This window comes from Corythoichthys intestinalis, chromosome 16 (assembly GCF_030265065.1).
Source record: "Corythoichthys intestinalis isolate RoL2023-P3 chromosome 16, ASM3026506v1, whole genome shotgun sequence".
NCBI classification, from domain to species: Eukaryota; Metazoa; Chordata; class Actinopteri; order Syngnathiformes; family Syngnathidae; genus Corythoichthys; species Corythoichthys intestinalis.
The window spans coordinates 15,066,262-15,089,505 of record NC_080410.1 but is presented as its reverse complement, the minus strand read 5'-3'; the positions used below and the strand labels follow the sequence as shown (position 1 = coordinate 15,089,505).

General features: G+C 40.7%; 1 protein-coding gene across 2 annotated transcripts in view; it reads right to left on the bottom strand.

Annotated features, from left to right (window-relative positions):
- Positions 1 to 11,459: 11,459 nt before the first annotated feature.
- LOC130904481 (GTPase IMAP family member 4-like) overlaps positions 11,460 to 23,244 on the bottom strand; it is a 48,935-nt gene continuing 37,150 nt past the window's right edge. The window contains exons 2-5 of one of the 2 annotated variants that reach the window (XM_057817258.1): positions 15,207 to 15,308; positions 13,807 to 13,889; positions 12,761 to 12,812; positions 11,460 to 12,610 (exon numbers count right to left, since the gene is read on the bottom strand). In XM_057817258.1, coding sequence (XP_057673241.1) covers positions 11,478 to 12,584 — 1,107 coding nt within the window. In that variant the 5' untranslated portion in view covers positions 12,585 to 12,610; positions 12,761 to 12,812; positions 13,807 to 13,889; positions 15,207 to 15,308 and the 3' untranslated portion in view covers positions 11,460 to 11,477. The remainder of the gene's footprint in view (positions 12,611 to 12,760; positions 12,813 to 13,806; positions 13,890 to 15,206; positions 15,309 to 23,244) is intronic. The other variant, XM_057817259.1, reaches the window with a different exon arrangement.

Sequence of the window (23,244 nt, the reverse complement as noted above, 5' to 3'; positions counted from 1 at the left end):
TAGATACAGTTCAAAACATTATTTGAAAGCAACTTTTCTTGATTTAAGTGAAAAATGACCAATTTTTAAATGATGGGCTTTATAAGAACAAATAATAAGATTAACATTAAGTGAGTGGAATAAAGTGATACATTCATCTGTTAACTAGTCTTTAACACTCAAAACAAGATAAAGAAAATTATTTGTTAGAGTGTGACAATATCTCGATACAGCGATATATCGCGATATTTTGCAACCCGATGGGTTATCGATATGCTCCCGCCAAGCATCGATACTTTTATTTAACATATTGGTCATACAATGGAGTATGGATGCTGTAAACTACTCAGTTTGTTGAGCAATTCCTTGGCGGTCCACTAGGGGCGCTCGGGAGTGGCGGTGAAGGTAAAGTGCGCACAAGTCGTCTAGAGAAGAAGAGAGGAAGCTCCAAGTGGGTTGAAAAATAAAAAAGAACGGTGGAGGAAAAAATGAAAAAAATATTGCTACAAATCACACATGGGGACACACTTTAGATTTTACACCAACAAGAAAGGAAGTAAGGTGAACAAGGACTTTGCTGTATGCAAGAATCGTCTAACAAAAATAAGGTTCACTGGGAGCTGGTGACGAAGTGCACACCGGATCTCTTCACTACTTCGCATTCATCACTTGAGGTAAGAAAGTTTTGCAATGTAATTGATTTTTAATTTACATGTATTATTTTGATGACATTTGGTGTTGAATGATATAAAATAAACCAGGACCCTAAACTGGATGAAAATGAAAATCGAACAAGCCCACATGAATTCACCGATTTATTTGATATTATTTGAGAACCACTTTCCATCTAGTTTACTACACAAACTGTTGTTACTGCCATTTTGATACAATAAGCTATAAAAATGGTTTGAATAAGTTCCAAGATATATAAAGTGATGTGCATGATAATTAATGTAGCCTACATATTAAAAATAGGTAATTATTGCATTTTTAATTTCTATACATTCAATTCATAATTGTTTTAATTCAATATTTCCAACACACACACAAAAAAAATCAGGATTTCAACTCAAAAGCTATGAAGTAGCTAATATTTTTTGTTTTATTTTGTTGTTTTTAAGGTAAGGAAGACTGTGAATGACCAAGACTGACATCTCAAATGCTGAAGCAGATAGTGGAAGTGCTAAAAAACAACGCTTTTGGCAACAAAGGTCATATACGAAGAAAAGACCCACCAATTTTATCATTGCCCCACTCCAAGCTCAACTCACCTACAGCACTGTTATTTTTTGTTTTGTTTTAAAGATTAAAAACTTTAAAGAAATTAAGGGTGCCATTCATCATGATCTCTCCAAGAGATATCAGTGGTTATGTTTTGGGTCCTTTTTATGTGCAGGTGCACAATTTGCAGTAGATTTATATTTTACAGCAATGTTGCACAGAAAAGGTGTAAGTGTTTAATTAATAAATGACTTAAACAGTATTTTTTCTATATAAAATATCTTTTTTTTTTCCCGTTTCAACAGTTGTATCGTAGAATATCATGTATCCAATTTCTGACCAATAATCGCTGTATCGTGATACCGTGCGATAATCGTTATCGTGAGCCTTGTATCGCGAATCGTATCGTATCGTGAGGTGCCCAGAGGTTCCCACTCCTAATTATTTGACTAGATTTAAGAAAAATAACCTAATTAAGACGGTATAAATTTGCAGTGTACTGAATGCATTACTTGCCTCTGCTGTGTTAGCTAGGTAGTTTTGTGAGTGGAGTATGGTTTGGTGCATGTTGACATGATCATCTAACCACTGTGCCGTCATGTTTGGCATGCTTACTTGACTGGCATCACTTGTCCAAATGTCCTTGGTGAAACTAACATGATGAGCATGTATTTCACAAAGAATAGTGGTCGTATAAGGCAGGTAAGTACACATCCAAAAACTAACGGCAATTGGTATGTGGTAGTGGGGCTCCAATGTGGTAAAAGCAGCTACAACCCTATGTTCTCAACGACGGTGAACGGCTGGTCATCGTATAAATTATAAATATATTATTATAAATTATATATATAAATTGCATTATGTTTTCATCCAGGTCTTTAGCTATCTGATCACTTCAGTCAAAACGTCTCTTCTTGTCAAAAGCGTCTCCGATAGTAACAAGCCCTGTAGCCAGTGTTGTTAATCTTACTTTTAAAAATTAATTACAGTTACAAAGTACTTCTCCCAAAAAGTAATTGAGTTAGTAACTGTTACCTCAATGTAAGAGTAATCAGTTACTTGGCAAAGTAATTGCCGTTACTTTTCATGTTTTACATGTTATTACATGATAATCCATTCTATAACGTGTTTCACATCAAATATGTTTAGATAGTAACTGAACAGATACATATATATATTCACGTCCTATTATACTCTTGTACGCATATTTACTCATATATTTAACCAGATATATACTCTTTCTACGAATATCCTAAAACACAGTGTTCTTTGTTCCTACCACTTACCACCTGGACTTAATTATCTCTTTGTGCTGATCAGAGAACTCTTCAACCCCCAATAGCCAGACTGACATTACCTATGTCCATATAATGCTATGGTTGTAATCTGACTTTCCTAGGAGGCAGACCTAGGCTGCCTATCGGCTCTGACCACATCTGTTAACACAAATATATACGGGACGAGAAGGGGGGTCGGGGCACTTCCACGGAGGTCGTATCTGTGGAATGTCCTGGCCGGCCAGTTAGTTTCCTCAATAAATGTACTTTGACATTTTCTGTTTTACTCTAAAATTGTGTGCCGTCCGCTTCCTGTTTTTCCACGAGAATAAAAGAACCTGATAAAAGAGAAATCGTCTTTGACAGTTTTTACACGACTATTTTTCTTCAATTGGCGTTGTCGGCACAGGATTCTCGCAGGAGTCGGCGGCACAGAATTCTGGAATTCGGCTCTTTCGGGGACAGACAGTGTGGTGCCAAAATAAGGTAGGAGTGTTGCTTGATTGCACTGTTGCCTTATTACGCCGCTGCCCCCGAAGGGGTTGAATTTTTATTGGGGAAATTAATAATGTGTATCAGGGGTCGCGTTAACCGAATATTTTCCGTCATTGACCGGTTTTTTAAAATGGTGACGGAAAAAAACGGAAGTCCGTCCGTCATTTTGACAGGTTGCAATTCACACCCCAGACCACAGGGTGGCGAGTGAGCATATTAATTAGCTATTGTCTCTCTTAATGCATGACGTCGTTGGCTATTCTGTCAGAATATTGTAGCGTCACCGGGGTCTGGCGGCGGCACCGTGATTGACACATCAACGCGAGGTTCTTATTGGTGCACCAGGTGTGCCAGCGCGTCATCCAATTGGTGGACTAGATTGCTGCCTGTGTATATACCCCAATCACATGACGTCACAACTCCGCCCCCCTGACTGTAGCCGCCATATTGCGTGTCAGCTCGTCGTGTTTACACATTACCGCTACGTACATGCCTCCTATTACGGCGTGTTTTTCTGCTCGTTAACATTAATAATCAAAATGGTGAAGGCGTGTGTGGCGGTTGGTTGCAGTAACAGAGAAGATAGACGGAGAGACTTGAAGTTCTACCGTATTCTGAGATACCCGAAGAGGAGAGCGAGATGGACTGCTGTAATTCGACAAGAAATCTGGGCACCAAACGATCACCACAGACTATGTGGTAGTCATTTTATATCTGGTAAGATGCATTTAATATATATTTAGAAGATTTTGGGCTGACAACCACAATTAAGATCATTGTGTGACGTTGATGATTGGGGTCTATATAGTTGCCTCTTTTTCTTTGGGGGCGGAGTTGTTGTTTTGTTGGTGTTGTTGGCGGTAAGCAGAGTAAAAAGAGGGAGAAAAATACCACGACTTCCGTGTCTAATTTTTCGCCGCCAAGCAAGCGTTACAATATTAATTAAAAATGAATGAAAACTAAATACTATTGAATATGTCAAATTATCATTTTAAAAATTTAAGTGATGGGTAAAAATAGATTATGACCGGATTTTTATGAACCTGTCAGTCAAAATGACAGACAACGAAAATGTCTAGCGCAACCTCTGATGTGTATGTTATTTATTTATTTATTTATCACGAATAAATCCATGTAGAGCACCCTATGTGAGGTCAGAGACATGTGGCAGAAAGACTTGAAAACTGGTACCATCCCCACATGGTAGACACAATTAAAAATGAATTAAAGCAATGTGAGATTTGTGGTAAATTTAACGTTAAAAAAGGCTTAGGGCCAACAGAAAAAGGACATTACCCCCCTCCCCAGGGAAGAGGTGGTAATTGATTTCACTGATATGATCGACAAATTCAGAGGAAAAAGGAACCTCCTGGTTATGGTGGACGCATACTCAAGATGGCCGGAGGCGTATCCTTGCCAAAGGGAGGATGCAACTTCGGTGATCAAAGTATTGATAAACCATTATATTCCCACTCACGGTTTTCCGCGTTTGATCCGATCTGATAACGGGACACACTTTAAGAATAAACACTTGTTGATGGTTGAGTCTCATTTAGGTCTCACACACAAATTCAGATCAGTCTGGCGACCTCAGTCCCAAGAGGAGGTTGAACGTATGAACCAAACATTGAAAACTAAATTAGCGAAGGTTATGGTGTCTACTAAGCTGAATTGGATGGATGCTCTGCCCATTGCGTTATTGACAGTTCGGTCCACCATAAACTCTGCCACTGTTTTTTCCCCCTTTTGAGCTGGAGCATGGTTAGGGGTTTCCTGGTCCTTGGCGCTCCTTGGACCTGGAGATCCCTCAAAGCATAATTCTCCATAAACTGTACATGGACTCATTGCGTGCTCTCCTCCTTCATTTCAGGAAGCAGACCCAGAGCCGGCACCAGCACGAGAACGAGCAGGCGGTGAGGAGGGGGCAGTTTCTGGAGCACGTCTACTTGAGGACATATCGGCGGAAATGGAGCCAACCGCGGTGGACGGGTCTGTTCAAGATCACAGAAAGAACCAGCCATTCAGTTTGTCTGGAAGGAAAGGGAGATGTCTGGTTCCATCTCTCACAGTGCGCCCTGGCCCCATCAATAGAGGCGCCCTGCGATCCCCTGTCGTCAACGAAGCCAGCTCCAGGAGCCCCGTCAGCTGTGGCGCCCTAATCTGCACATGTGTGAAGGAGAAATACATCGTGCCCCTCTTTACTGGCCCTTTTCCGTGGATCAAGTTCTTCATCACTGTTTTATTCATTACTTCGACAATCTGGGTTTCACGCCACATGTTGACCCACACAAAGGCAACCTTTGACCTCAAACCGCGGGGTCTTAGCAGCATCACTTGGATAGCTGCATTGGCGGAGTCCTACAACATGTCACACTCATATGGGACCAACTCGTGGTATTTGTATGCCACTCATCCAGCAAAAACATCACAACGGGCCAATTGTTATGTGTGTTCATTTTTGCCTCATTCTGCTGAAAGACCACCGGTTAAACCACACCCTTATCCTGGAACCTCTGAACTTTTTCCAAACATTCTTTCTTCACCCACGGCGTTGAACCTCCTAAACAAGACTGTCCAACTGTCTAGGGGAGGGATTGGCTCTCCTCTGGTGTATGACTTTAATCATTTGTTTTCTAGGGTTTTACGTTTTAAACAGTTACCGGACTCCGGTGTGAATCCGCTATTTTCTGGCTTACATTATCCCACCGAGGATAAGTTCACTTGTTATTTCAATAACATTACTACTGTAACTACTCTCGGCCCCTAGGATCCTAGGACATCTTCCTAGGTCCGTGTGTGACAATGTTAGTGTAGTGTGTACCTCATATCCATTTTCGACTGTATTGAATATATCACAAGCACCTCCAGGTGTCCAATGCGTTCCTTATTTTACTGGACGAGACTTTATGGATACTAATGTATAACCTGATTTGTATTGGTTATGCGGTCGCCGCATTTACACCAGATTTCCTGTAGGTTGGGACATGCGCGCCCGTAAAATTAGAACATCATTCTTACATTGTATCTGCAACTTTGGCATTTGAACATGTACATCGTACTAATCATCGTAGCAGATGTGGTTTGTTTCCAAAACATGACTCTGTTTGGGGCACAGATGTGCCGGATAACCATAAACTCTGGTCCACTGGGCAAAAGATTCTTTTTTCTTTTTTTCCACAAGTGGGTGTGGGTAAACTTATGTTATGCATGGAAACTTTTAACTATCGGTTGTCTTCATTAGTTAATGCCACTGAATCTATTTTTGAAGCGTCCCGGGCTGAATTACATGCGGTACACGAGGTTGCTTTTCAAAATGTCATGGCGTTAGATTTACTCATAGCTGCACAAGGAGGGGTCTACGCCAAGATAGGCCAGGAGTGCTGTACCTATATTCCTGATAACTCTGGAGATGATGGAATTATTGCTAGTGGGATTAAAAACTTTACGGATTTACAGGATGCGTAGGCTTTAGAAAATGTGCATGAATTTAGCTGGTGGACATCTATGGGATGGCAGGCGTGGGTTTATCGTATACTTTTATGTGTTGGTATTGTATTGGGTCTACTATCTCTAATTGCTTGTTGTGTTATTCCTTTGTTAAGGGCTTTCGTTTCAAGGATGATTTTTGCTCAGTTCACTCCACAGATGTTAGCTTTACCTAAGGATGTGGAGTTTGCTCCTCAGCCCCCCTTAGAGTCGAGTGATGACTTTTCCACCATTTTGGGGTGACTCACTATGCCTAAGTGAGGCTGTAACCTCTGTTTTGTTTTCTTTTTTATAGCCCATTGACTCAGATTAGTTCTTCTTCTATGACTTTGTTATATGCATTTGTGTTTGGTACTGTAGTTTTTAGTTGTAGTAGGCCTTTATGTTTTTGTGATAATGGGACTTTGGTTCGTATTACATACTGACTGTTTATTCCCCAAGTTTTCGTGCTCGTTTATTTTCATAAAGGGTCTTTAATGCCGAACACATGCGTGTCCTTTTTGATATATTGCCTTGAGTGGCTCACTGACAGGTCTGGCGCCGGGCTTGGTCAGTGAGTCGCTACGGGTTTATATTACATGATGATACCTAAACGTTGATGCCAGATGGGAGAGTGTTGTTTTTGAGGCCTGCTAGCTGCCTTCGCAGGCTTCTCTGGTCTGGGTAGTGCTGACCTTTGCTCTTTCGTGCTCCTTGGGCCTCCTCGAGGCGGATTTCTTCCAGACGGCTGGGAGCCCCTTGCTGTTTTTGCTTCTCGGGTGACATTGACTGGTCTGTGATGATTAGATTTTTTTGGGGGGGGCTCTCAGCCATGTCCCAGCTTTTCTCTTATCATAGGCATTTTATTATCTTTTCTATTTTGAATGTTGTTACTGTTTTATTTTTTATTTTTTCGGGGTGTTTTTCTTTTTGTGTGTTTTGTTTATTGATTTGTAGTGGTGTGAATTCAATCTTTGATTGTATTCAAGAGAGGGTCTGAACAGATGCATGTATATATTCACGTACTATTATATTCTTGTTTGCATATTTACTCATATATTTAACCAGATATATACTCTTTCTGTGAATATCCTAAAACACAGTGTTCTTTGTTTCTACAACATACCATCTCTTTGTGCTGGTCAGAGAACTCTTCAACCCCCAACAGCCAGACTGACATTACCTATGTTCATATAATGCTATGGTTGTAATCTGACTTTCCTAGGAGGCAGACCTAGGCTGCCTATTGGCTCTGACCACATCTGTTAACACAAATATATACGGGACGAGAAGGGGGGTCGGGGCACTTCCACGGAGGTCGTATCTGTGGAATGTCCTGGCCGGCCAGTTGATTTCCTCAATAAATGTACTTTGACATTTTCTGTTTTACTCTAGAATTGTGTGCCGTCCGCTTCCTGTTTTTCCACGAGAATAAAAGAACCTGAGAATGGAGAAATCGTCTTTGACAGTTTTTACGTGACTATTTTTCTTCAGTGATCATTCACTCATGGATCCAAAAACAGAGGTGTAACTTTGTTGTATTTATTACAAAACGAGAAGTAAGGGAGCACGCCATAACACGCAAGACAAAATACAAAACAAAAAATGGCACCAACCTTGTCGGCGAGTAAACTAAGGAGAAGGCACAAGGGTCGGAATAAGGCAAAAATAAATGATAGCAAAGTCCAACGAAAATACTAGCACAACAACGTGATAACAAAGAATCCAACCGTAAATGGCAAGTAGAACTCGAGATGATGCACACAGCGGTAAGCAAGCAGGTTGGCATGTAATAGTCCGACACTTGCAGTTGGTGACAGGCTTCCTTAAATATTGAGCCTTCCTAATGCAGCACAGGTGTGTCACGTTACCATGCCCATCCGGCTCAATCAGGTGCTGAATACAGGAAAATGAACTGAGAACACAAACAATCATGACAGACTTGGGCCTGGGTATTTCTGTTTTTATTCATTTAAATTTTTGGTAATTCAGTTTTTATTTACATGTAAATATTTATACATGTAACTATAGTAGACATCAATGTTAAAGGGCCAGAGAAGGCTAAATTCAAAGGGCTAATATCTTTATGGATAGAAAATATTAATAGCCACAGTGACTGTAACTGCAACTAAGAGAAACCTAACAAAATGAAGAGATATGCTTCAGGGAATTGTTAGGTTCTACTTGAACTTACTGAAAGCGTTTTATTTTTCTTTAGTGCATGTAATACTCAGAGGTGGGTAGAGTAGCCAAAAATTGTACTCAAGTAAGACTAGGGTTACCTTAAAATAATATTACTCAAATAAGAGTAAAAGTAATCAACCAAAAATGTACTCAAGTACAAAAAAGTATCCAGTGAAGAGAATACTGAAGTAATGAAATGAATTCTGGCGAGGGAAAAAAAAGACAGAAATGAACCATTATTCGTCCAAACAGCATGAGTGCCCTCTAGAGGAGAAAATAGTTCCTGGTTTAAATAGTAAATAGCTCCTTCATCGTTACTGTTATGAAATTCAAAGGATCATACCCCCCGGTTTTCCGCGGTAAATAGGTTCAACTGGGTTACAAGTGGTTGAAATGCAAAAACAGACCAAGATTCTTGAGATTTTTTCAGTGAGGGAAAGACCCTAATCACTCATGAAGCACATATAAATTGAACAGTAAATAAATAAATAAAAAAAAAGAATTATAAACTTATCACATATAACTATTGTGTCACCAGACAGAAAGCCACTAAGAAAAGTAATAAAACACATACTTATAATAAAAAAATATATATGTGGGAAAGCCCAGCAAAATGCATCTTGGAAATCTTTGCTTTGGTATGTCTTATGATTGTCTGACTGTATTTGTAATGGTTTTTGCCCCCTAGTGGCTCTTTGGAGTATCTAGTGTAAACGTGATTTAGTTGTGATCCCTCGTTTTTTTTTGCGGTCAATGGGGACCAGAACCCACCGCGATAAGTGAAAAACTGTGAAGTAGTGCATGCCCCCCCACTGCAAAAAAACAAAAACAATTTTTTTTGGTGTGTGTGTGTTCAATGTATTTATTCAATCTTAGCAATCGAAAGAGATACGTATAAGACATGTTTTTTCAAGTATAAGTACAAAAAAAAAGTATATATATTTTAATAAATGTTTTATACACACTTCAAATGTAATAATCATGATAAGTTTTAAACATGTTAGTGTCCACCAATTATTAAGTAGTAGAAAAATGCTTGGCTTTATTAAATGCATCATTGAGTGGGTCCACTCAAATCCGCTGAAGCTGCTCACTTACACACAATGACTTGCCACAGCAACTATTTAACAAGCTAAACGACGATTGACGCATGCAGCGCTTTGAAGTTTGTGTCTCTGGCAAGATCAAAGCCAAACATCTGTCAATCATCATTAACTTTAATAGGCAACTCCAGTGCACTGCCTGACGAACAAAGAGCAGGGAGAGTTAGACTACGCGATCGGCTCGGGACAGTTCATTTGTATTTCATTTTTTAATTGGAAAAAAAAAAAACACGATGGACTGAGGGCGCGAAGTTTGAAGCGTGAAGTAGCGAGGGATCACTATTTAATTAATTACTGACATTTTGGCTCATTTCAATTTATTTTATTTATATGGGACATTATTTTGGCACTTTTTCTATAACTTCAGTTGAAGTTGTTCTCTTATTCTTCCACGCAATGTTTATTTTATTTGCAAAACCTTTTAGTTGTAACATTATTAAAGCATCCAGTGGGTCATCACAGTACAATCAGCAATAATATGTTACGTCCACGACCGCATTTTATTGGTATCGGTTTGATATCTGTATCGGATTTTTGGAGTTGGACAACATCGGGATATTGGTTATTGGTTAAAAGTCATCATCAGACAACTCATCATATATCAGAAACTAATACCACCCCCACACACACACCCTCGATGGCAAGGATCGGCAAACTATTCCACAAAGGGCCGCAGTGTGTGCGGGTTTCTGTTCAAACCCACCAAGAGGACAGCTTTTCACAAATCAACAAGTGTAATCTGTTGATTGCAGTCAGGTGCTTCTTGTTTCTGAAGAAACCTCATTGGTTTAACTGTCAGTGCTGGATCAGTTGGAACAAAGACAAAGACCCACTGTGGCCCTTTGAGGAGCGTTTTGCCCACCCATGCTCTATGGTGACAACTTGACAAGTTGAGAACCGCGACTGCATAATGCAACATATTGATAATTTTGGTTCATAAATAGACATTAATAATTGATTGAAAATTTAAATCAACATCATCTTTCGCCTTAAGATTACATCACGACTGGTCATTATTTCAAACAAAAGTTGTTTAACTGAATGAAATGCCTTTTGAATTTAAAATAACCCCAATATGAGATGGGACCAACAATGCTAATTTGGCTGCTAATGTTTTATAACAAAAAGGAATTTGCAGCATGATAGAAGTGTGATTTGTACGTCCGCTTCACATTTCTGAGACCAAGAGTCACTTTTCAGTGTAAAGCGCTTTTGGCTTCTTAAGGTGGAAAGGCGCTATACAAGTGTAACTCCATTTACCATCCATCCAAAAAGAATTTATTACACATTTGGTGACATAGTACAATTAGTCACAAAAATTAGGCAATTTGAATACAAGAATACAATTATCATCTTTATCAATATGGATTTGGAAAAATCAGGAAAAAATACAAAATACTGAAAAATACATAATGCAGTATCTAAACGATGATTCTATTTATTGAGGTGAAGAACGTATACAGTACTAGCAACATCGAAAATAGTATGCCCCATATCATTGCATGTATGGCCTATATATACTGTATATGTACATATATACATATATACAAATATATGTATATATACAAATATATATATATATACAAATATATATATATATATATATATATATATATATATATATATATATATATATATATATATATATATATATATATATATATATACAGGTATATATATATATATATATATATATATATATATATATATATATATATATATATATATGCCTACTGCTCTTTTCCAAGCTATTTTAACTGGTCTTTTTTGCTCGCACTTTCGTCACCATATTAACACTAGAAGTCCCTGAGAATTCTCGAACACGAGTGTTTGTCTTGGGAAAGGTCGACTTGGCCTTTGCAGGGCATTTTGGTGTTAAACTATTACAAGCAGACACAGCATTAGTTATGAGACCTCCGACCTTATTAACTTTTTCACGAACATTGTGTTTGGCCTCCTCCATACTCCCAGCCTCAATACCAGAGACGACACCTATCACGCCACCAACAAATGCACCTGCGAGTACTCCCACACCAAAACCTTTGATTCCTCCTACAGAGGCCATAATGACACCCGCGCGAGCACCAAAAATGGCTCCGTAAAATGCACCGATGCCGGCTGCGTAGACGACGCGTTTCACAATCTGACACTTCTTTTCAAGAGAAAACCTTCCTGGAATACTGCCACCTCTCCTATCCTGCTCTTCGCTTACGGATGCCTGGGCCTCTTTAAACATTTGATTAGTATAAAACCCCGTTCTACTCTTCATTAGCATCCTGTCCACCTTTGACATGAGTTCATGAACCTGGGCAACATCACTGGAGTTTTCATTGTTGAACACATGGTACCTACCCCCACACTTGCTAATAAGATCCCTGAGCCCAGCAGGAGCCTCTCTTATGTGTTCTGCAATAGTCTTGCCCTGAAGATGATCTCCTCCGGTAAAAAGAACTATTGTGTGATGTCTAACGGCATCTTCTCCAAAAAGTTTTGCCAGATTGATGGCAGCCTGCGCTTCGTTTTCTGTGTAACGCCCGATCGATACAACCAATAGAAAGGCTTCGGGTGCAAAATTTGAGAAAAGAATACATTTGGCTATTTCTTCATGAACTTCATCTTCAGTGAGGTTAGTGTCCCCAAACCCTGGCATATCTACCACTGTCACCTTTCTCTTCCGGCCACAATCCTCCACATGCTCAGTGACTCCACACTCAGTTTTCTGGGTGACTGAGCTAAAACCGAGCTCTGACACAAAGAGTTTCCTGCCCAGGATGGTGTTTCCTGATGCACTCTTGCCCGCTCCTGTATTTCCGACGAGAACCAGCCGAAGTTCCTTACTACACATGACCCCTGAGTCCATCCTCTCTGCTCAAAGTGATGGAGAAGCTGTGAACAATGTGGTGAAATCATGGTGAATCAACATGTTCATTGTAGATGTTAGTGTAATTCAGTCATTCTATTACTTTTCTATGGCATCATCAATTTCTCACAGCACAATGTATTATACAGTATCAATATTTTAAATAATGACCGCACCTACTTGCTTTGAGGGGCCTCTCAATGCAAAAACACTGCTTCTTTTAAGGTGCTGAAATCAGAAAAACAGAAGAAATTCCCATAAATAACTTTAATTTCAGGCTTGTTTTTTGGCGGGTTTTAGCAGATTTTGGAACGCCCCCTTTTAGTTCATACACCACAAGTATGAGAGTGTCATTCAAGAACAGGATGCCCATTTAAAAATATGGAACCTTGGGAGCTTTTACTCATTTTGTTTGTTATTTTTTTAGCAGTATTAATCATTTTAAAGATATTGATAATAAATTCAGTGACACTGTTGAACGTCTGGTACACCTGAGGTTGGAAGAATTCATCTCACTTGTTCCGGCATTCAAAATCATCATTTTATGCAATGATAAAAGTTTGTACATTTTCATCTCCAATTACGCACACGTTTAGCAAATTAACTGTGCTATTTAATTTCATAATGATTTCACCGTGTTGTATTGTATGACAGAATTTTAATCAATAACAGCGTAATAAATTTGCAAAATATGTGAACATTAAATTGTTAGTGTGCAAGAGTATGTGAGGTATTCAACATAAAACAAATACTTAGGGTCAACAATTTGTAAAAAAAAAAAAAAAAAAAAAAAAAAATTTTTAAATTGTGCTTTTAACAAGCAATCTGCAAAGATATTTGAAATCCTTTCAGGATTGGAAAAGTAATCCAAATTTCTTCTTCGAATTAAGAAAATTCAAGATAATTAAAGAAAAAATATGCTTGGATACCTAAGAATATTGATTTTGGTTTTATATTTTCTGATAGGATTTCATAGACAAAAGGGGCTTTCCATTAATAATTAGTGATTTGCGCCAATACAAATAGGTAATATTGAAAATGAACGGCAGCTTCATTTTACTGAGCAAAAAAATACGTGAGGTTGTTTGTGCCGCTGTAGGGCCTTTAAACACAACCAAACTTTTGAAAACACATCTAAACTATTATTTATTGCTTGTTTAAAAAAAATGATCAAGAAATGAAATGACACAAATTTTCGGGAACAAAAGGAAGACCATCTTACATATTTCTTCAAGAGGTAAAGCGTTCTTGTTCCAAGTTCTTTCACCCGTCCCTCAAGGTTGAACTTCACTGCAGAATTGACATCTGAATTGAGAAAATTAAATATATTTATTCATACAACAAAATGTTCAAACCAACTGCATATTTTCATCTGGCAAAAATCTAAAATCTTAATACTAATGAATAACATAGGCTGCCTTACAAAAATTATGACAGAACATTTAGTATTTCAACACACAGTCAGATAGCTTGATGGATTTTGAACTGATAAAATCTTTATTAAAAAGCTATTTGGGTAATCACACACGCAAGCACAAAGCAACAGCAGCAGTTTGTAAAATAATTTCTCGCTGTGCAATACAAACCTGGCATACCATGTGCAATACAATTGCTGTGCCATACAACTGTCATGTGTTAAATAAATCATATTTATTCATAGCGTTTTCTTATTTATACCTAGATCTGTATGTTCAGTTTTATCCATTTTATTTATTCGTATTTTTACACTTGCCATATAGCTCTTTTTTGTGTTTAGTATTTGTGCTTTTACAGTATATTTATACAGTATTTGGTATTCTCTGTACTGAAAGGAAGAAGCTTCAATTTCATTCGGCGACTTCTTGTGAAATGACAATGAGGGGCATTCTGATTCAGTAATGTTCGTGTGTGTTAGTGTGTTTGGTGAGTACGCAGATGTGTGTGTGTACTACATGCAGTGAATAAAAAAACTTCACAACCTGAACATGTTTTCAATGAGTACTGTTGTGTACAATAAATTCCTTTTTTGCATTGAGTTGTGTAACTCTTAACAGTTCAGTCGTGTACATGTGCATACAGTATTTTCATATGAAACTCACAAATCTAAATGCCCAATCCTTGAGAGAACTATTCTAAGAGCATCCGTTAAAGTTTCTAAATATATGAAAGTGCAGTTGTGAAAGAAAGAACCTTCTCACAAATTGAACATTGCCTTTTCAATTGTTTGGCTGTCATGAGTAACAAAGTGAATAGAGTTTACTTATTTGAAACCTTCGAACTGATGTTTTGGTGTCAAAGTTTGAGTTTTGAAATAATAAGTGTGGTTTTGTTTATCTAGCTTTAGAAGAGTATGTCGTGTTTAGACATTGGCGAAGACGGATGATACATTTGTAAAATGAGTTTTAGCATTGGAAAATAACATCATTTTAGTATGTATATTTCATATAAAGAATACTGCTGGATTTTTCCTCATGGGTTTTAATTTAGTCAAATGTAATACTCATCATAATGATATTCAGCGTTTTTATTAGAAAAGCATAATTATATATTCAAGTTACTACTACTAATAATAATCATGTCAAGTTATCAAGACAGCTACGGAAATGAATTAAAATTGTTCAAAAATACTTTAAAAACCTTTACCGAGGTCTTGGCGTGTCGACAAGTGTCAGTCCTGCTGCAAGGTAGGTCGTTTTCTAGTTGAATAGCCTGTTCAAGGGTATTTCCTGACAGCACAATGCACGCCTACAAAGCAAAGGTCGACACATACACACGTTATCTTCACACATATGTCGCTTTTTTGTACATTTCATATCAAAATGGCATGTCTTTTCTGCAGCAACAATGTGCTTGCTTTGGATGTCAGGCACAGCATGGGAAATACAACATTTGCAATTTGCCTCCAAATGAGGTACAAATTCATTACAAGAGCTGTTTAACTCACAACCGTTGACGAAGCTAGACATCCAATCCATTTTGATAAGGGATGGGGCAAATGAACTAATGTCACACTGGTTTGGACGTCTAGTGCCAGTGAGTTAATGGGCACCATAACAAATATACTATACAGTGATTTAAACATGTTCTGTATCGCAAAAAATGTTTTCTAATGTTACCAAATTTAACCAACTATTATCTTGTCAAAGGTAGACTTGTTCTTATTTATAGGATACTGGATCTTATTCAAGGGTGTAAAATAATGTAAATCAAACTTTTAATTAAATATTGTGCAAACAAACGGCACACTCCAGAAACCATGAAACGGAAGAGACAGGCCTTGGCCGTAAATAAAAGTACAATTACCAACGCCTTATTGATTTCACCCATCAAACTGATGAGAATATACAGTGCCCTCCATAATTATTGGCACCCCTGAAAAAGATGTGCTTTTTAGCTTCTAATATTTTTTTTCTAATTCAAATAATATCAAACCTTAATGGAAAAAGAGAAAAATCCAACCTTCAATACAAGTGCATTCATTCAGTGGGGAAAAAATCCCACATAAAGAAAAACATATTTGACAACAAATAATGTGTGTCACAATCATTAGCACCCCTGGTGTTAATACTTTGTACAACCCCCTTTTGCCAACAAAACAAGGTCGAGGGACTGAGATGGCCATGGGAGGAGCTTCATTTTGTGTCTGGTGAACCATTTCTGTGTAGATTTGGCCATATGTTTAGGGTCATTGTCTTTCTGAAAGACCCAGTGATGACCCATCTTCAGCTTTCGGGCAGAGGGCAACAGATTTTGATTTAAAATGTCCTGGCATTCAAAGCATTCATGATACCATGCACCCTAACAAGGTTCCCAGGGCCTTTGGAAGCGAAACAGCCCCACAGCATCACTGACCCACCCCCATACTTCACAGTGGGTATGAGGTGCTTTTCAGCATGCGCATTTTTCGTGGCACGCCAGACCCAATTAGAGTGCTTGTTGCCAAAAAGCTCAATCTTGGTCTCACACAAAAATACACACAGTCCCAGCCTTCAACTGGGACCGTGTGCTTTGGTCAGATGACGTTTTCCGTTCAAAATTCTTGTGAATAAATGCTTAAATCACCAAATTATTTTTCATCAGGACATATCACAGTCTCGATTCTTGGTTAAAAGCAAAAACGGGCAGTTACATAAATTTGTCGAAGAATGACGCCAATGGCTCCCATTTTATATATATAAATATATATATATATATATATATATATATATATATATATATATATATATATATATATATATATATACAGTGGGGAGAACAAGTATTTGATACACTATTGGCAGTGTATCAAATACTTGTTCTCCCCGCTGTATATTGGTGTTATTATGATTACTGCAACTATTGTTATTATTATCGATATAATCATTATGATTACCGTATTTTTCGGACTATAAGTCGCGTTTTTTTTCATATTTTGGCTGGGGGTGTGACTTATACTCAGGAGCGACTTATGTGTGAAATTATTAACACATTATATAATTTCACGTTATTTTGGTTTTTCGGAGTGACACTGATGGTTTGGTAAACTTGTTAGCATGTTCTTTATGCTATAGTTATCTGAATAACTCTTAATAGCTATGGCCACGTTCGTGTTCTGCCTTTGGCAATGTGTGTTCAATTTTATTATTGACTTTTTTATATTGAAATGTATGCTTTTAGTTTGTGGCGCTTTCACGCCCACGTGGGGCGCACTCGCACTTGTTTACGTGAAGAAGAGCGCTCACACGCGAGAAGAAGACGGGACAGCTACGTAGCTCTAAGTGAGTGGGCGAGCTAGCGAGAGAGAAACACGGCTGCGAACCTACGTTCATTGTTTATGCTTCTAAAATATCTCTACAGAGGCAACGCCTGTGTGTATCACCTTTTCTGTTGTTGTTGTGTGTTTTCCACCCGCGATCGGACACTTAGAGCCAGTTATGTGGTTGTTTGAACAATGTGCTAATGCTAGCAAACGCATGATAACCGTTTATGTCATTGCAGTAATAGCACCTAATCATCATTTATTTACGTTGATGCAAACCTGTATGGTATCGAGGAACAAATTGATTCAGCAAATTATACGGATGTCCAGCATCGTCATTTGGGAGTTCGCTGTATAGCCAGGACTGAGCTGTAACGTCCTTGTGAGGACAGTTTATTCACATTTCGTTGTCCATGCACTGTACACTACATTTATTTAGCATGTTGTTCTCTATTGTATTTTTTTATTAAATTGCCTTTCAAGATGACATATCTGTTCTATGTGTTGGATTTTATCAAGTAAATTTCCCCCAAAAATGCGACTTATACTCCAGTGCGACTTGTAGTCCGAAAAATACGGTAGTACAATTGTTGGTTGTGGGAAGTGAAGGCATTCCTATGGAATTTTTGGAGTGAAATGGGAGTGGGACTAAAAAAAAATCTCCTTTTCGAGCTACACATGGATGTATTGTTATTATTTCTGTTATAATCATCATTACTGTTTTATTTTTTTCCATTCATGTTGTTTTTCGTTGTTATTGCTCGAAATAAAAATCAATCAATCAATCAATTTAAACATGTTCTGTACCGAAAAAAAGTGTTTTCTGATGTTACCAAATTTAATAAACTATTATCGTGTCAAAGGCAAACTTGTTCTTCCCATGGGCTCACCACCTGTGAGAAGGGCCAAAGGGGTTGGATGTATAGTGATTTGGGCGGCAACCAAAGCCGGTTCCCTTGGCGGTCCAACCCACGGTTACATAAGCTAACTCTTGGGACGTGGAATGTCACCTGTCTGGCGGGGAGGGAGCCCGAGCTGGTGACAATTCCCGGCTAAATATAGTCGGACTCGCCTCCACACACAGTTTGGGTTCTGGTACCAATCGTGTCGAGAGGGGTTGGACTCTCTTCCACTCTGGAGTTGCCCATGTTGAGAGGTGCCGAACAGGTGTGGGCATACTTATTGACCCCTGGCTTGTCGCCTGTATGCTGGGGTTTACCCCAGTAGACAAGCGGATAGCCTTTCTCCGCCTACAGGTGGGCGGACGGGTCCTGACTGTTGTTTGTGCTTAGGCACCTAACCGCAGCTCAGAGTACTTATCCTTTTTGGAGGTCCCTCTGGGGACGCCCTCATTCTGCTGGGGGACTTCAATGCTCATGTGGGCAATGACAGTGGGACCTGGAGGAGCGTGATTGGATGGAACGACCCCCCGATCAGACAACCGAGTGGTGTTCTGTTATTGGACATCTGTGTTCATCACGTATTGTCCAGTACGAACACCATGTTCAAACATAGGGGTGTCCATCTGTGCACTTGGCACCAGGACACCCTGGGCTGCAGTTTGATGATCGACTTTGTAGTCGTGTCATCGGATTTACGGCCGCATGTTTTAGACACTCAGGTGAAGAGAGGGGCGGAGTTGTCAACTGATCACCAGCTGGTGGTGTGTTGGCTCCACAGCCCGGGGAAGATGCTGGCCAGACCTGGCAGGCCCAAACGTATTGTTAGGGTCTGCTAGGAACATCTGGCAGAATCCCCTGTCAGAAGGAGCTTCAACACACACCTCCGGCAGAACTTCTCCCTTGTCCGGGGGAGGTGGGCCCCATTCCACCCATCCATTGTTGAGGTGGCCCATCGGAGCTGTGGCCGTTAGGTGGTTGGTGCCTGCCATGGCGGCAATCCCCGAAGCCAAAGGGATGCCGTCAAGCTGAAAAAGGAGGCCTACCGGGCTGTTTCGGCCTATGGGACTCCAGAGGCAGCTGATAGGTACCACTGGCCAAGCGGACTGCAGCCTCGGCAGTTGCCAAGGCAAAAACTCGGACATGGGAGGAGTTTGCTGAGACCATGGAAAACGACTTCCGGATGGCTTTGAGAAAATTATCCACCATCCAGTGTCTGAAGAGAGGAAAGCAGTGCACCATTAACACTGTGTATAGTGGAGATGGGGTACTACTGACCTCGACTCGGGACAGTGTGAGTCGGTGGGGAGAATACTTTGAAGACCTCCAATTCCACCAACACGCCCTTCTTTGAGGAAGCAGAGTCGTGGGATTCCAAGCTGGACTCTCCTATCTCTGGGGTCGAAGTCACTGAGGTGGTTGGACAGCTCCTTGATGGCTATTTCTCAGGGGTCAATGAGATCTGCCCGGAGTGCCTGACACGACTCTACAACATCGTATGGACATTGGGGACAGTGCCTCTGGATTGGCAGCCCGGGGTGGTGGTCCCCCTTTTTAAGAAAGGGGACCAGAGGATGTGTTCCAATTATAGAGGTATCACACTCCTCAGCCTCCCCGGTAAAGTCTATTCAGTGGTGCTGGAGAGGAGGGTCTGTCGGGAAGTCGAAGCTTAGATTCAGGAGGAGCAGTGAGGTTTTCATCCCGGCCGTGGAACAATGGACCAGCTCTACACCCTCGGCAGGGAACTCGAGGGTGCATGGGAGTTCGCCCGACCAGTCAACATGTGTTTTGTGGATCTGGAGAAGGCGTTTGACCGTGTGCCCCGGGGAGTCCTGTGGGGGGGTGCTCCGGGAGTAGGGGGTACCAAACCCCTTGGTAAGGGCTGTTTGGTCCCTGTAAGACCGGTGTCAGAGTTTGGTCCGCATTGCCAGCAATAAGTCGAATTCGTTCCCAGTGAGCGTTGGACTCCGCCAAGACTGCCCTTTGTCACCGATTCTGTTCATAATTTTAATGGACAGAATTTCTAGGCGCAGCGGAATCATTGAGGGGGTCCGGTTTGGTGACCTCGGCATTGAATCTATGCTTTTTGCAGATGATGTGGTGCTGTTGGCTTCATCAAGCCGTGACCTCCAACTCTCACTGGAGCGGTTTGCAGCCGAGTGTGAAGCGGTTAGGATGAAGATCAGCACCTCCAAATCAGAGACCATGGTCCTCAGTCGGAAAAGGATGGAGTGCCCTCTCCGGGTCGGGGATGAGATCCTGCCCCAAGTGGAGGAGCTCAAGTATCTTGGGGTCTTGTTCACGAGTGACGGTAGGAGGGAGCGGCAGATCGACAGGCGGATCGCAGTGTCTGCAGGCAGTGTCTGCAGTAATGCGGACTCTGCACCGGTCCGTAGTAGTGAAGAAGGAGCTGAGCCGAAAGGCAAAGCTTTCGATTTACCAGTCGATCCATGTCCCTACCCTCACCTATGGTCACGAGCTGTGGGTCGTGACCGAAAGAACAAGATCCCGGATACAAGCGGCCGAAATTAGTTTCCTCCGCAGGGTGTCCGGGCTCTCCCTTAGAGATAGGGTGAGAAGCTCGGTCATTCGGGAGGGATTTGGCGTCGAGCCGCTACTGCTCCGCGTAGAGAGGAGCCAGCTGAGGTGGCTCGGGCATCTGGTTCGGATGCCTCCTGGACGCCTCCCCGGAGAGGTGTTCCGGGCATGTCCCACTGGCGGGGACGACCCAGGACACGCTTGAGAGAATATGTCTCTCGGCTGGCCTGGGGACACCTTGGGATCCCGCCACAGGAGCTGGTTGAAGTGGCTGGGGAGAGGGAAGTCTGCGCTTCCCTGTTAAAGCTGCTGCCCCCACAACCTGACCACGGAACAAGCGGAAGATGATTGATGGATGGATAAAGGATTATTTTAGATGCATACAGTATATGTTATATTTTTCTTATACAGTATTCAATGAGGAATACGACAGACCCATTAATAGACTTTTTGGGAAAAATCACCATATCTTTAAGTAGTCTCATGAATAATGACCTGGGCTGTGAAAATCAATGTTGATACACTCGGCAACGACTCTCTCCATTTAATACTTGATGAAAAGTCTCTCCATGAGTAATCATGTAGCCGTGCATGCCGAATCGAACGTGTGAAAATTTCGAAATGTAACTCGTGCTAGTTGGAATCGATAAGAAAATTGTTAGATAAAATGCCAAACAATTCCATGGAATCGGAACACACGGAATCGGTTCTCTATAAGAACCGGTTCTCGATTCCCATCCCTAGGAAGTTCTGTTTAAATTGGCACTGTTACAAATGTGCAGTGTTTTTACAGTAAATCAAAACCACAGTATATCACAAAAACCTTTTCTACAGTGACCAAATTAGGCTACAAGAGGGCTTGAAAAACTGTGATCTTGGCAAAGGCAGACTTGCCCTTACCCTTGCCCTTCTGGAGCTCATTTGAGGGTGCAAAATAATGTTGTGGTCGGTATGCGCATTTTAATAGTCAAAATTATGTGAATCCATACTTGTAAAGCAGGCTTGTCAAAACTACAGACCGAGGAAGGTGGGAAACTAAGAATATTAAAAAAAAAATTTAATGAACGAAAATACTCACTTGCCCTATCAGAATTAAAGCTCTTAAGTGTTAGCTTTTGGACAGCTGTCCAATGAAGTGACCACTGTCCCTGAAAGGATTCATTGATTTCCTCCGTACAGAAAAAGGTAATTCCATATTCAGAACATTTTTGCTCATTGTTCATTCCGCCAGCTCCAATACAATTTGTATTCCCTGATCCCACGGGGTCCGGCCGGGTACAGCCCTAAGAGGTCACGTGGGTTCTCCTTTCCATGGGCTCCCCACCTGTGGGAGGGGCCAAAGATGTCTGGTGCGGAGGCAGTTGGGTGCCAGCCAAAGGAGGGGTGCTTGGAAGTCTGATCCCCAGTTGCCGTAGCTGACTTTTGGGACGTGGAATGTCACCTCTCTGGTCGGGATGGAACCCAAGCAAGTGCTTGAGGTTGAGAAGTTCCAACTCGATGTCGTCGGGCTCACCCGCTCTGGTACCATTCCTCTCGAGGGGGGTTGGACCAAGCCCGTTGACAGGGGAGGGGGAAACCGGGTATGTTGTCCCGGGCCTCAGGACCATAGGGGCCCCTGAATGTCTCTGAATTTATTTTACTTTACAGTCACTTTTTTTTTTTTTTGTTGAATCGTTGTTTGATTAAATATTATGTTCACTCGATATATACTTAAAAACTTTTAACATTGTTAAATATTTCTAATATATATTTTTTCCTTTTGTTTGCACAACCCCCCCCCCCCACACACACACACACACTCTCTTAACAGAGAATGGCTTGACCCCGCTGTTGCGCACCCAAGGCTACACTACATATGTGATGGTTTGTTGACAAAGTACTGTATTTGTCAAATAATGCCCTGTGGTGGCAGCGTTAGGTGTGGCTGAACTCCTGCCTTCTTTGACTATGAAGCAGACGTGTCTGACAATGCGAAAGGACAGCTGTGCTCTGGTTTGGCCCACATAAGGCTGTTAGTTGTTTCAGCTGATGTATGTTGGTGTAGGTATTTGTAGTTAAATGTAGAGATACTGTTTGTAGGGTTATGTTTAGCATATTACTATAAGAGAAGTGACTTTTGTATGCAAATTGGGCAGATTTTGTTTACTAAAATTACATATCGGTTATACTGAAGGGACGTTTAATGACCAATTGTTCTGTGTGAAATGTTTATTGTTGACATGATCGTCATAAATCAAGTGCGCATGTCGTGTATGTTTGCGTTCTCAGTTCTTTTTTCCTGTATTCAGCGCCTGATTGAGCCAGATGGGCGGAGTGATGCGACACACCTGTGCTGCATTAGGAAGGCTCAACATTTAAGGAAGCCTGTCACCATCTGCAAGTGTCAGACTATTACATGCCAACAAGCTTGCTTACCGCTGTGTGCATCTCGAGTTCTACTTGCCATTTACGGTTGTATTCTTTGTTATCACGTTGTTGTCGTACTAATATTTTTGTCGGACTTTGT